We start from the raw sequence: 15,480 nt of genomic DNA, 5'->3' as shown, positions 1-15,480 counted from the left end.
GAATTTATCCCTGTCTTTCTCACTGCAAATACCCGTACACAAAGTCTTGTCACCAATGAACACTCCCTTCACCTTTGCTTCAATAGTGCAGCTGATGTTCATAATTACGTTGGTGCTGCCTTTTGAGATTGTTTTCTGTGTTATCAGTAGTAACAAGCGTTTATCCCTTGGGGGCAAATTTTATTTTTGGCAATGGCTTAAATTTAATTGTGAACTTAGATTTGAGAAGAAAGGTAAGGATGCAACGTAAGAATATACTCTGTAACATCCTTAATTAACTTAGCCAGTCTCTTGGGCACATTAGGACAGATAAATGAGAAGTTCACACAGCAGCCTGTTTCATTGTTGGACAGCTCCAGGAAGGTGACAACTGCCTCTGTAACTGCCACACTTTGGTTTCCAGTCCTGTCCTCGGATACATCTCAGAGTCAGTTCAGTTCAGCCTTTCCCATCAGGTGACAGGGCATTTCAGATATACTAATAATACTTTACCTTTGTCGCACTCACTCTTCACTATTTCAGATACTCTCACATATGTTATTTTAAACCTCATGATATAGGTCAAGAGCTAATTCCATTTTATGGAAGAAGAGACTTAGGTCTCAGATTAAGTTAGCCAAAGTGATATAACTTGTGAATAGCTGTGTCCACAGCCTTTCCCTTCAGACCCACATCTTCTCTCTTCAAATCCATTACTTGTCATACTTAACCAGGCTGTTCTTTTTATCTGTCTCCTCTGTTGTGGGTTTCCCTAAGTTAGTAAATATTCCCAATTTCATGAATGGCTTCCTGTTTAAACCTAGTGTCAGAGCCATCTCCATCCTGAGCATTCCCCCCAGGGGTACTCAAATTGTCAGTATTCTGGACATGGCTGATCAGGACAAACACAATACTTTTTTTTTTCTTGATGTAGACAGATCCTCTATTTCTAATAATATAGGATAATATTACATTGACTTCTTTGAACCTAGGCCTAGAATTAGTCCCTGTTGAAGTTGTAGCTAACCAGAGGTTCTTTGGGAAATAGTTTTTTACTGAGTTTATTTCATTCACAAACTGCTGGGAAGGCATGTCTTTCCTATTTTGAATGCGGGAAAAACCTGTCACGGTGGGAGATTACGTTGGGTAGTAACTCTGTCACTTACTGTGTGACCCGGGGCTTAGTTTTGCTATGAAAATATGAATAATGTGTATTTTGACCTACAAAAAAGCTCTTTCTTATGGCTCAACTGAACTTAAAAAGGTACCTACTTCCTCCGGTTATTGGGAGGATTATAAGACTTGCGCCTGCAGGTGGTTAAGTGTTCAAGAAATTATTTTCTATTCTAATAATGTGGATATATTCTTATGGCTTTGATGAAATTTTAAAAATAAGCATGTGCAATATATATTTAGCTTTTATTCAGTTCATAAAACGTTACTTTGAGTTACAATAGTGTTAATAGAATAAGCTTTTAAAGATGACTACTGGAGGGTGTCAGCACTCATTTAAATGTGCTCTAAGAACAATGCCATTGTTTTAGAGTTATGTTTTGTATATTACACCCAAGAGTACAGCAGTGCATCTGCATATACACCAACAGTTAGCCACAGCCAGTAGATGGAAGGAAAGGGGAAGAAGAGAATATCTAACTAAAAAGATAGGGTGGAGGCAAGAGGGGAATGATTGCTAAAGCAAGGAATTTGTTAGATAAGGGATAGGTAAGTGTTTAGAGCTTTAGGTTAAGTCACAGCTTTCACCAAGAAGACTAGGAAAAGGAAACTATATGAAACCATTTTCTTGTTTGACACAATCACCTAGGATAAGTAGGTAGACAGGAAGACGTTCCATTGGCACCATGACTGGGTCTACAGTAACGTACATGTTTGAAGTAAACTTTTGTGGAGGGAGGAAAAATATGTATCATGATATACATTTACGCTTATATACGAGGTGCATGTGTATATTTATCTCAGCAGCCAAGTGTGTTCTTAAGTTTTACCTTACCAATGAGAGAGGTCATTTCAGTACATCAGAAGCTTGTTTCTGAACTGTAAAAGCACACATTTGAGGGCTGGGTGATAGAAATATGCAAGAATATTTTGTCAAATATATTTACAGAATAAAATGTTAACGGCATTTTCCAGGTGACTAAACCAGTGTACATCTCCCTTCAGAAAAAATAAGCAAGGCAGAAGTAGGATAACTAATATATACATAAGTGTAGGTATATAATACTGGTATAATATTAGATGGCTTAAATTGCTGGACTGTATGAGACCTCATTTTTCTGAGGCAAAATTTTTATATCATTGAAAAGACTTTGTCATCAGTGACAGGCAAACAGAACTTGAACTTGGCTGCATTTCCAGTTTCCATTTCAAATACTCAAATACTTACTTGGCACAGCGGCCTGATTTGTGATCTTTAGCTGTGGTGTGTGTGTGTGTGTGTGTGTGTGTGTGTGTGTGTGTGTGTGTATGTGTGTGTGTGTAGTAGTTACTCAGTGGAACAGTGATCTTCTGATATTTTTATCACTTGAAATCTGAAATAGGTATATTATAATTCTCTGCAATTATTTGTTTAGTCATTTTTAAGGATTTTATTTGTCGGGAGTGGGACGTTGATGGGCAGTTTGAATTTCTTGGAACTTTTTTTAACAGCTTTATTAAGGTATAATTTACATACCATAGAATTCGCTCACTCTAAGTGAATTCAGTGATTTTAGTAAGCTTCTACAGTTGTGCAGCCATTACCACAATCCTATTTTAGAACATTTTCGTCCCCCAAAGTTTTCTTTGTGCCATTTGCATATTAATCCCCACTCTCACCTTTGGGCCTAGGCATTGATCAGCTTTTTGTTTCTACAAATTTGCCTTTTTTAGACATTGTATATAAATGGACTCACACATTCCAGTGTTTTGAATATGGCTTATTTCATTTAATTTAGTGCTTTTGAGGTTCCTCCGTGTTGGCACATGTATAAGTTCATTCTTTTTAATTGCTAGGTAGTAGTATCCCATTGTATAGATATACTGATTTGTTTATCCATTACTTGGTTATTAGACATTTGGATTGTTTCCAATATTGACTATTATGAATAATGCTATGAACATTCACATATAAGTCTTTGTGGGGATATATGTTTTCACTTCTCTTGGGTGTGGTCTTAGGAGTGCAGTTTCCAGGTCATATGTTAAGTTTGTGTTTAACTTCTTTAGAAACTGCCAAATTGTTTTCCAAAGTGTCTGTACTATTTAGCGTTCCCAGGTGCAATGAGTAAGGTCCCTTTCCTCTACATCCTAACCGGTGCTTGGTATCGTCTGATTTTGTGATTATAGTTCTTCTGGTGGATGTGTAGTAATCTTTTCTGAGTTAAAAAGAATAGGTTTAAGAAAAGAATAGGTGAATAGTGCTGCATAAATATAGCAAAACCTGAAAATGATGTTTTATCTTAGACCTTAGCTGCTAATTTTCTTCTTTGTGAAATGAAGCAATTAAACTTAATTTCAGGGATTTTAGGTTCTTGTTTTCATGGTAATAATTGCATTTTATGAGTATATATGCTAAATTTGAGAAAAAAATTTCCACATCTGCTTCTTGTTTCTCTTCATGGTTTAGTTAGATTTTCTCAGCTAGATGTTAGTTAGGAAGAAAGCAGTCTACATTAATTCACACTGATGTGAGACTGACTAATGGCCCTTTAACCCTTTTACATGTAAAAAGGATTAATAGGCCAGTTCTCATCATTGGTAGAATTTCATCGGAACAAAATAAGTTGTAATCAATTTCAGGAATGTGGGAAAAGTAATTGAAGGCACACATTAATATAGGCAAGCTGTTTCTGCTTGAGCACCTATTTCCAGGATTGGGTCTCTTGAGGAGTCTGCTTTTTTCTGAACCTGCATATTCTCTAAACACTCCTGATAACCTGCCAAATCTGTTAAGTCATTGGGTAAGGAAGCTGAGGCTCAAGTTTAATAATTTGCCTAAGGTCAGCATTCTTTTCTGATAAAAGTCACTGCAGGTTCTTACTGAAAATACTTTTAGGTCGCATTAACAAGTACAGTCACACATATTCAAGACACTCTTGTATCCACAGGTTGCTCTGCTGTGCTCCATCTCCTTCTCCTAAAGATGCATCCTGACTTATCTCCACACTTGCATACTGAAGAATGCAACGTCTTGATTAACTTGCTTAAGGAATGTCACAAAAATGTAAGAGTTCAGAAAATGACCATAAAGCAAAAATGAAACCTAGGTACAGCACACCGATGTAAAACGTTATCTCCATTAATGGAAGGAAATGATAATGTCTTAGTTATGGGTCTTAGCTTAGTAAAGATTAATGCTTGTGATCTTTTTAGAAAACATTTCCCTTTATGATGAGTAGAAATCAAGCATGGTAGTTTATTAGGGAGCTTCTGAAATGATATATAGTAATTAGAATCCCTGTTCCTTGACTTCTACAGTTCTGTGTTTAAAGGAAGTTGAAACATTTTTTATAATTATATGTTAACTAGATTTAAATTATGACTGGCCTAATTTGACAGGTTTACTTAGTTGTTAGTGGAATGGAAATAAAATTCCATGGTTAAAACCAAAATAGAAAATAAGCCCATTTTTGGAATGCGTTAAATTAATCTGATATTTTTCCCAGTGTCAACTATTTAGCTTTTTTCATGTATTTGGTGTATGAGACAGTTATAAGGAGCATTTGTGTTTTTCTTTAACTTTGCATGATGCATTATTTCCTTCATGTTATTCATAAACTGTAGGTATATTAGATTCCAATAATAGTATTATTTAAATGAGTAAAATTTTAAGACTAAAAGTAAGGTAGTAAGGAATGCCGATGACCTGTGAAGTCAGGTATTTATACTGGTTCAAAGAATGTTGTTGATGACAGTATGCTTTTCGGTAAACTATTTCTGCCATACATCTAGATTAAGAATTGATACTGTGGGATTGACATATATTCACTAATATGTATAAAATAGATAACTAATAAGAATTGATATTGTAAGTCTTTTTAACTTTAGCCATTCTATGGATGTGTCATAGTATATTATTTGGTTTTAAATTGTGTTTCCCTGGGGGCTGATGACTTTAAGCATATTTTCATGTACTTATTGGCCATTCATATAACGTCTTTTGCCCATATTTTAAAATTGGGTTGTTTTGTCTTGTTATTGAGTTGTAAGAATTCTTTTTATCATTTGGCATACAAGTCCTGTGTCTCATAAGTGTATTGTGAATATTTTCTCCCAGTCTGTGGCATCCTTTTTTATTTTCTTAAAGATGTGTTACAAAGAGCCGTTTGTAAGTTTGATGAAGTCTAATTTACCAGTTTTTTCTTTTATTGTTTATGTTTTTTGTGTTCTAAGGATCTTTGTATATTTCCTGGTCACAAAAATTTTCTCCTATTTTTTCTTCTAGAAGTTTTATAGTTTTAGCTTTTAAAATTTAGGTCTGTGATTCAAGTTAATTTTTGTGTATGGTGTGAGGTATGAGTCAAGGTTTATTTCTCTCCCTGCGGATACCCAGTTATTCCAGCACCATTTGTTGAAGAGACTGTCCTTTCCCCATTAAATTACCTTGGTGCCTTTGTCAAAAATCAGCTGACCATATGTGAATGGGTCTACTTCTGGGCTCTCTAGTCTGTTCCACTGATTTATATGTCTGTTCTTAACACCAGTTGATTCCAACATTATCTTACTGGGGCCACCTGGTCCCATGACTGTTTTGTCCTCTTTTCTGTCCCAGTTCACTTTCCATGCTCTATCTGGAGTGCTCTCTCAGACGTAAGTTTAATCACTGTTCCCCTTAATGGCTCCCTTTGCCTGTAGAATAAACTCTAAAATTTCTTTGTGTTTCGAGGCCTTCATGTACTGGCCCCTACTTACTCTTGGGCTTGACTACACACCCCCCCTGCCCCCCGCGCCCCTCATCCTTCCTGCGTGTTCTTGTCTGCAGTTGTACTGGAGCATGTTTTTGTCTTCTAAGCCTTTGTACTTGCTTTTTTCCTATGCTTAACTTAGAGCCTTCCTCACTGTCTCAACTTCTCATTTGCTTGATCAGGTTTTATCATCCTCCGGGCTTTATTCTGCTTAATTTGTCATTTCCTCTTCCTTTTCTTACCTGACCCGGATTCTCTGTACTCCAGTAATACTGTACATAATAGATTTCCGACGTTATGGCAGTTACTCTTACACTTTTTGGTCTCAGGACTCCTGCACACTCTTAAAAGTTATTGAGGACCCCAAAGAACTTTTGTTTATGTGGACTATATCTACCAATATTTAGTGAATTAGAAATTAAAACTGAGAAATTAAAAAATACTCATTTATTTAAAAATTATAATAATAAACCCATTACATGTTAATAGTTATTTTTCATAAAAAAGACCTTATTTTCCAAAACAAAAAAATGGTGGGAAGAGTGACATTGCTTTTGCATTTTTGCAGTTCTCTTTAATGTTTAGTTTAATAGACTACAGCTGGATTCTCATATCTGTCTCTGCACTCAATCTGTGGTGATATTACACTTCATGTAGCCGCTGGAAAAATCCACTGTACCCTTGTGAGAGAATGAAAGTGAGCAAAGCAAATAAGATCTTCAATTATTAGGAAGATGGATTTTACCTTCCCCTGGAAAGGTCTTGGGTAGCCCTGGGGACTACACTTTGAGAACCGCTGCTTTATAGCAATCACTTTATGATTTGTCTCTTTCCTCTGACTCTGAGCTATGAGAGTAGGGCCCAGGTCCACCTTGCTCACTGTTGTGTCCCTAGTGCCTGGGACACTGTCTTCCAGACACTGACTAATTGATTAACTTATTCAGTCAGTTGCTCTACCAGTTTGTTCTCTATAAACAGACACCAGGCACTGGAGGCTTATGCACGTGTATACAAGAGAAGTGCAGTCCATGGACATTTCTTTTACCAACTTCACTGGGGCGTTTTGGGTTTGTTTTTCACATAATGTCCACAAGAGTATAATTCTCATTTGGGCTAATGTTGAGGTGAAAGTGAAAATATAAATTAGTTTTTGTCTTGAATTTTTAAAATAAGATGTATGTGTATGGGATGATATGAATAAATATAAACTAAACTATGAAATATTGCCTTACATTCTAAAAGTTTAACCCTTTCTGGTATTTCTCTTTGGCCAGAAGGTGTGTGAAAAAGCATTGTCCCTGTTTGTTGTCAAGGAGGTAGTTTATACACAGGAAATATTTATCCTGAAAAGGTAATTAGGTAATCAGTAGGAGATCTTAAATGCTTGCCAGAAAAACTCTGACCATTTATTCAATGTGGACCAGAAAAGTACATTTAAAGTGGTGAAGAAACAGGGAAAAAAGAAGTAGCATGACTATTACTAATTATGTGTTGTCTGGTTTCCATGAAAGCCTTAATTAGAAAGAAAAGGAAAAGATGTGCTTATTGTTACAAGTTCAGCATTTATGGCATGTCATTATAGGAGATCACCATGCTGTCCGACCTACCCATAAAAATCGTGACGTGCAAACACAGTAATTATGGCCCTACTAAAATTCAGGTTCTTGATGTCAGTCTTTATCTGCTTTGGAGCATATATACTTTTTGCCATGATAATAGTCACAGGACTTGAAACCACTAGAAGATTTTTATTTTTGCTTTTCAAACAAAGCAGACTTTGAATTCAGACATTGATTTTCTTATATTGTGAATTACTGGCTTGGTTATGTGGCCCTTACAGGCCATCTAATAATAGTGTTATGTGTTTCTAATTTATTTTGATGACATTTTGAATGGAGGCAAATGAGAGAATGGCTTTGGCACTAAGCTTTCCATAAGTAACTCTTCTATGGGACAGGAGTGTTTGCTGGTGAAGGAAGTTACTGGTCGTGTCAATATGGCTACACTGACGTCACTCTATAATAGAGGATGGATAACATGCCCTTAAAGAAAGGGTATTAGGTAATAAAATGCTTTTCACTCGGTCATTATGAGGTTTTGGCAGGTTAATAGTCTTCTCTTTTATCAAAGAAAAGTCTTTTTATTTTTCATTTCTACCTACAGAGCATTTATTCCTCTTTTGTAGGAATGCCAGAATAAGCCTGTTTATTTGTATATTTTATAGTTGTGACTTAACTATTTGCTTAACTATTTGCTTATTGACAAGGTGACCCATTAAACCCATTTCTGTAGGAATAAGTGTTTCAATTCTGTGTGCCAGAGACCTTAGCATATTATGGGATGAAATATTTTACACCTTTTCTTCCTTTTAGCACAGCATTCTGAAATTTTTTGGTCATTGCAATGATCTTGATCGGGAGATGAGAAAATGCTTGAAGAATGAGGTAAGGAAAATGTTAAAGGATGGAAATGGTTGAACAATAGAAAAGAACATCTTGGAACAATATTAAGTATTTTGCAAATTTTTGTATAACACCAAAAGTTGACTTTATATGTATGTCTTCCCCTAAAACCAAGAGGAGAAATGAAAGTGTCTTCTGGGGACAGTTTGGGGACATTGCTGATTTTCTTTTGCATGTACATAAATGAAAACAACTATCTTATAATAGTCACTGTAACTCCTTTGGATGGATTTTTAAGGTTTAGGACATTGAAGCTGTTCAGCAGAAAGACTTGTCAGTCAGTGTTTAGCTATAGCAGGTAACTAAAACTCTCTGGGCCTCAGTTTCCTTGTATAACATGAGGAGGCTAGACTTAGTCTCTTTCCAGCTTTAAAATTTTGAATTTCTTTATAATTATAGTATGCACAACCCGTAGGGATTTAGTTTGACTTGTTTAGAAAGACTCGTTTCCTGAATAGAGTTTTAGGCTATGACTTGGACTTGGGCAAACGGCCAAAGTTTATTATCTTTTTGCAGGTACTGCAAACTGAACAGAGTGCATTTTAAATCTTTGAAAAGAAATTTAATTCCATTTCTGTTTTGTTCATCAGATATTTTAGGTCCAGAACCTTTAAAAATATATAACTACTAAAAATCTGCCCTCCAATTTGCGTTTTCTGTACTTTTGAACGTTTTTCCCCCTATGAGCCTCATATTGAAAGGTATTAGATATGATATTTGAAGCCATTCAGCATCTATGAATCATTTTTTGTGTTTTCCACTTTGGGGCTCTCCCCCCGCCACCCCGCCCTTCCTGGAATCCCTTTACAGCATCTTTCCTGTTTGAAAAACTTCCTGGAGTTCTGATAATTTTCTTTGTGTGAACAAATGGGTATAAGTGTTTTAAACTGGTTTTTGCAAAGAGTTTTTTCATCATATGTGAATGGTAGTTTATATGGAAACTAAACCTAGGGCTGTGTTCCTGTTTTAGTAAGATTATGGAAAAATAAAACCCATAGTGTTTTATTTGGTATAGCTGTTTGTTTCTTACATGCTTTCAGTTGTATAAGATAGCTTTTTTCCTAACTTTAGATTTTTTTTTTTCCCTTACACTTCAGTGATTTTGCCATTGGTTTGGTGATTAGATCCTCATATGAAATTTTTTTTTTCCTATTTGGTAGAAGAATGTGTAGATATTTTTCTTATTTTGTCTGAGTCTGTTTTCGTATAAATGTCAGGTTTTCTCCTTGACTGCTTTCTAAGTCCTCTATGTAGTTTTTTATATTGCTTCATTACCTGATTTATAGATGTTTTTCTGTTCTTTCATCCTTCAATTCTCCGAACCTGTGCTCATTTATTTCCTCTCTGCTTTTAATGCTTCCCGGTTTCCCATTTACTGCTTCTAATGCTCTCCTCCTACCATTTCCTTCATGTGTCATTTAAGTACTTCATTCTTTGAAGATTTAACTAGAAAAAAGGTCCGGCCAGTTCTTTCTGATGCTCTCTTTGCTGCTTTGTTGCTGCTTTTGTTCTTTTTATTGAAATAATCGCTAATACTACTTTTGCAGCATCCTCTTTTGTCTCTCTTACTTGTTTTGTTTGGTTTGGTTTTTGGCTAATTGACCTTCCATGCTGTCTGCGTTGTTTGGTGGTGTTTTGTGAGTAACATTATAGTTATCCTTTTTTTTTCTTCTTTTATTCAGGGGCTATGTTGACTCCCTTTGGAGATACCGTAACATGTATTTTAATATAGACTCTGTTTTAATTTGCTTTATGACTTATTTTATTGGCCTGCTACAGAGTATTGTCTTCTGAAGACTTACCCATTAGACCCTCCTTTGAACCTGATTGTTGGAGGCTTCATATGATTAAAGAGGGATATCAAATATTTTTCTCAGAGCAGGTATCCCTCCATGTTCTACAACTTTTTTTTTTTAACCTTTAGCGCAATGAAACGCCCTTCCCCTCTCCCCACCGACAGTCTTATGAAGAAAATTAATGTATGACGGATAAAAGGAATGTTTTGGTTAAAGGGACCTGGTGTTTCATCTGTTATTTGAAATGGCCCTTTGATGAGGAAAAAAAAAGTTTGAAAACTGCTCCTGTTCCAGAAGATATGTTAGAACTCTTCAGTCAAAACTTTAGACCTAGAAAACTTCTTAAAGATTATCTAGCCCAACTCCTTACATTTGAGCTTACTGGCCCAGAAGATGAAGTAACTCAAAGGTGTTAATCTCAGGACTCAGGGGAGGGCAGCCAGAGTCCCTGGTTAGTGCTCTGTCACTAATCTTTTGCTTCTGTGGCTTCTTTCCATATCTCTGACAGCTGAAAGATTTTGATGTCCAATTATTCACATATACTCAGTTTTTTCAACTTGAATTTGCTTTTCCTTTTTTTCCACTCTGCCTAAGAACCCCTCTTGCACCTTTAAAATATATCTTTATTGCTGTATATATTATAAGCATGTAAATATACACGTATGAAACCACTTACATTCAAGTTTCTTTGCTTTAAACAAGTACTTTTTCTCAGTGCCAGGCTCTGGGTTTCCTGTTAGTTATAACCTGCTGGCCAGATCAGAATACTAGGCTAAAATCCTCCAAGGTGAAAACTACATTTAGATCCAACCGATTACAGAAACATAAGATTTGGGGAGAATTGGGTTTGCTGATTATTCATGATGAAAAAATCCTAGGAAGTTCAGCTGACTAAGTTTCCATATGAACCATTAGGATAATATGGTTACTAACAGCCAGTTACTCTTTTGGCAATATTTATAGAAATATGGTGTGTTTAGATCATAAGAACTAGAAGGCCCACTGTAGTCCATATCTGCCGGACTTTGTTTAGAGCACTAGAGTATTTAATTCTGGTGTGGTATTTTTTTTATAAGGGATTATTCATATTAAAGTGTTGTATAAAAGGCACTTTACAGATAAGACTTTAGAAGGCAGAAGCTATGTTCTGTGGAACAGTTGTAGAAGCCAGCAGCGTTCAGCCTGTAAAAGAGATAGTGAGTGGGTTACCTGTAATCAGATATTTGGAAGATTGTAGCAGGCAAGGAGAAATAGAGGGAAGTAGGAGAATTTACAGGGAAACACTTGGTTCAACACGAGAAGCTTTGGAACAAGTAGAAGTGTCCAACAGTTAAACAGGCTGCCTCTCAGGGTAGGGAGCCTTCTGATTAAGAAGTGTTCAAGTAGAGGTTAGATGACACGCTAGATTGTGAGCTTCTGGAGAACAGGGACAGGACTCATCCATCCTAAATATTTATTGAATTCACATTTTGGGAGGAAATTAACTCTGCAAATATTTCTGCACCTATTAGCAGTTAGGTGTTGTACTGTATTGAATGAAATTTTACTAGATGGCCTCTAAGGTCACTGTTTCCAATCTCAGGTTCAGTGAAATAAGAGCCGTGTAGAAATTTTGTCAGTAAAAATGTTATTTTTATTTTGCAAACATATCTAAATATTTAACGTATGTAAATGATGACATAATCTATTGTCTCTCTTCTCCCCCCCTTCCTTTTATTTTCTAGTACATTGAAAAGAGGAACAAGAGCAGGGAGCGTGGCAATGCAATGCGAAAGAGACTTTTTAATCCTCCAGAGGAATCTGAAAAATAGATCATACTTTCATTGGATGCCTTGGCTGAGAGAAGACCCAAAGACTCTTGGGTGGTAGTTGAAGGAATCCCGTTGCATTTGGTCTTCAGAATCCTTTGAATGGAAAGTGACCCATGAGAAATCGAGCCTTGGAGAAGTATGGAAGCCCTGGATCCGGAATGTTGGTTGGGCAGAGCTGTTAGTACTCTCTCTCCTCTTCCACCGCACCTGAGACTTCTAACGTGTTTGTTCCCTTTGCCTACAGCCTGTTGACATTTGAGTAACTTATCTCCCTCAATAAAATCATTGATTCTAATCATATTTTCTCTGTTCTCTTAGACTCTCTTGGAATTAGGGCAAAATGGTGCCGTTAGACTTCTCTTTTTGCAGTGTGGCAGTTCTGGAGCCTAAACGTTGACGGCACAGCTAGGGCAGACAGAGCTTGGGGAAATCCCAGCTGTGTTAACTCTATGAAAGTCTTCCAACTTTATTGTTTTTAAAGAGCTCTTTTCCAAAAGGTTAAATGTTTAGCATTGGTAAAATTGTGTCTGGCTAGGATTTAAGTCTGAGCAGACTTAGCTTCTCCGTTTGGTTGAAGGTGCCCACCCTGGGTGCCAGTTGTCTCGTGGGTATCAACCTTAGGCACGCGTGCCTCCTCTTTGCTGGGCACAGGGCCCTTCTTCCCAGTCTCATTTCTAGCAGCCATCCTGCCAGTGTTCCTTTCGCCGGGTGTTTCTGAGACCTGTGACAGTCTGGAAGCCAGCTTCCAGCCATGGCCACAGCAGGGCCTTGAACTTCCTGTTGGATGAGGTGTCAGCAGACTGTGAGCCATGAGCTCTTTGTAGTGAACTCTGCCTTCATGTGCAGCAGGAGGCCTTGTTGGGCATCAGTGTTTGGTAGTGATTTCCCCATCCCAAGAGGTGTTCAAGAGACTGGACATTCATTTAGCAAGGGGGTTACCCAGGGTAACAGACATTCGATAAAGGCATGGAGGAAGAAGCAGAATTAATTCTGAGGTCCCTTTCAAGACTGAGATTTATGAATATTTGTTCAGTCAGCCCTCCCCCAAGTGTCAGGCAGAACAGGTGCAGAAGTGAGACATTTTGTCTTCAGAAGCTTGTAGTAAACTGACAAGTTGACTATTACAGTAGTGTAGTTAAGTACCATGATTAGGTAGGTGTCATGGAAAACATCAGGCGTCCATGCCCAGCCTTCAGGAGGAAGGAGCCATTCCAAGAAGGCTCCTTAGCAAAGGTGACCTTTGGCAAAGAGTGAAAATGGAACATTCTCAGGAACTTAAGGTTGTTTAGCCTGACTGGAATATGAGAACTACTGGTGGAAGAAGATCCCAAACAACTTTGAATTCTGTTGCAATTTTATCTTCAGTGTTAATGATAACCAGTTGGGGAAGTAGAAATGGTGACTAGGGATTTGTGGAGGGGCCTTAGTTGGAAGGATGATGTGTTTCAATTTGTATTTTAATAATATTTTTCTGGTTATGGTTTGGGGGATAAATTGGAAGAGATGGGAGATTACACCCAGGGAGACCAATTTGGTTTTTGCCCCAACGTAAATGAGAAATTAGGGCCTGAGTTAAAGAAGTGGCTTGGGGATCAAGAAGAGGGACTAGAGGGCTTCTCTGGTGGCGCAGTGGTTGAGAATCTGCCTGCTAATGCAGGGGACACGGGTTCAAGCCCTGATCTGGGAGGATCCCACATGCTGCCGAGCAACTGGGCCCGTGAGCCACAACTACTGAGCCTGTGCATCTGGAGCCTGTGCTCTGCAACAAGAGAGGCCGCCATAGTGAGAGGCCCGCGCACTGCGATTAGGAGTGGACCTCGCTTGCCACAACTAGAGAAAGCCCTCGCACAGAAACGAAGACCCAACACAGCAAAAATAAATAAATTAATTAATAAACTCCTACCCCCAACATCTTCTAAAAAAAAAAAATAGAAGAGGGACTAGATTTGAGGGGGAATTTGGACCTAGGGTCAGCATGACTGACTAGGTGGAGGGTTTAAGAAGAGTACAGGGGGTCGCAGGCTTTTTTTTTTTTTTTGCGGTACGCGGGCCTCTCACTGTTGTGGCCTCTCCCATTGCAGAGCACAGGCTCCGGACGCGCAGGCTCAGCGGCCATGGCTCACGGGCCCAGCCGCTCCGCGGCATGTGGGATCTTCCCGGACTGGGGCACGAACCCGTGTCCCCTGCATCGGCAGGCAGACTCTCAACCACTGCACCACCAGGGAAGGCCAGTTGCAGGCTTTTGATTTGTGTTTTCATGCTGATGGTCCCTGCCCTGAGCTGGAGGGAGTACAGCAGAGGTGTGGTGAAGTGTTGAGTTTGCAGTGTGTGGGGAAGATCCTGATGGAGATGGCTTTTAGACTTTTGAGTGTTCAAACCTGGAGCTTGTTAGAGTCACCGGGACTAGAGCAGATTTGAGAGAGGGCAGCATGCAGGTGGCAGCTAATGCCCATGGGCCCATGTTGACAGTGGACTGTGACTGGTGTTTTATAGACCAGAATGAAACTTTGGGGTCACTTAACTTAAAAAACAATTGTATAAGTTCATTTTTTATGGAACATTCAAACAATTTATGTCTTGCAGAGTAAAAATTTGAAACCCTTTATACCCCTATATTACCTGACTCCCGAGAGGAATCTGTAGTTGACAGTTGGTGGGTCTTATGCACTTACGTGGATATTTCAGGACAGGAGAAGGAGCCCTGTGTACAGAGAAGGAGCAGGCATAGAGCTAGAAGGCAAACCACAGGGAAGGGTGCCTCAGATTGCCAGGTAGTTACGGAGGAGGGAGTTACACTGGGTCAGAGTAAGGGCTGAGGTACCAGTTGATTTGGTTCCTCTGTCATGTGTGACCTTAGAATGGTGTGGTGTTGGGTGTGGAGAAATGGGTGGAAGTCCGGGTGGAGCTGGAGGATTCAAGCACCTTTGAAAAGGCTTGGCTCTGAAGGGAAGAGCAGTGGAGAGTTGAGAGACAGTCGTCTTCTTTTTCTTTTTAATTTAATTAATTAATTAATTTATTTTTGGCTGCGTTGGGTCTTCGTTGCTGTGCATGGCTTTTCTCTAGTTGCGGTGAGCGGGGGCTACGCTTCGTTGCGGTGCGTGGGCTTCTTATTGCAGTGGCTTCTCTTGTTGCAGAGCAGGGCTCTAGAGGTGCGGGCTTCAGTAGTTGTGGCACATGGGCTCAGTAGTTGTGACACGTGGGCTCAGTAGTTGCAGCGCACAGGCTTAGTTGCTCTGCGGCACTTGGGATCCTCCTGGACCAGGGTTCGAACCCATGTCCCTTGCATTGGCAGGCAGATTCTTAACCACTGAGCCACCAGGGAAGCCCGAGACAGTCTTTTACAAAATCAAAAGAAGTGGTGAGTAACACTTGGGAATGGGTAAGTGTTGAAAGAATGACAGAAAAGAGAGAGGGATACATTTATGGAGTCAAGTCTTTGAGGATGCAAAAATGGATGAGATTCAGGGTTCATGCTGACAGTGATATGTTTTTTTTCCAGAAGGCAAATTAGAAACTCTGAAAACTTGAAGCA

At 38.6% G+C, this 15,480-nt stretch overlaps 1 protein-coding gene across 3 annotated transcripts in view; it reads left to right on the top strand.

Annotated features, from left to right (window-relative positions):
* Nucleotides 1-12,248, top strand: part of CMC2 (C-X9-C motif containing 2) — a 38,039-nt gene extending 25,791 nt beyond the window's left edge. For 2 of the 3 annotated variants that reach the window (XM_024735783.1, XM_024735782.1), the window contains 3 exons: nt 4,083-4,198; nt 8,252-8,323; nt 11,862-12,248. In XM_024735783.1, coding sequence (XP_024591551.1) covers nt 4,083-4,198; nt 8,252-8,323; nt 11,862-11,948 — 275 coding nt within the window. In that variant the 3' untranslated portion in view covers nt 11,949-12,248. The remainder of the gene's footprint in view (nt 1-4,082; nt 4,199-8,251; nt 8,324-11,861) is intronic. The other variant, XM_024735781.1, reaches the window with a different exon arrangement.
* The last annotated feature ends 3,232 nt before the right edge of the window (nt 12,249-15,480 follow it).

The sequence above is a fragment of the Neophocaena asiaeorientalis genome, unplaced genomic scaffold (genome assembly GCF_003031525.2).
Source record: "Neophocaena asiaeorientalis asiaeorientalis breed wild unplaced genomic scaffold, Neophocaena_asiaeorientalis_V1.1 scaffold40, whole genome shotgun sequence".
Lineage (NCBI taxonomy): Eukaryota > Metazoa > Chordata > Mammalia > Artiodactyla > Phocoenidae > Neophocaena > Neophocaena asiaeorientalis.
This window is presented reverse-complemented; position numbering and strand designations above follow the sequence as displayed.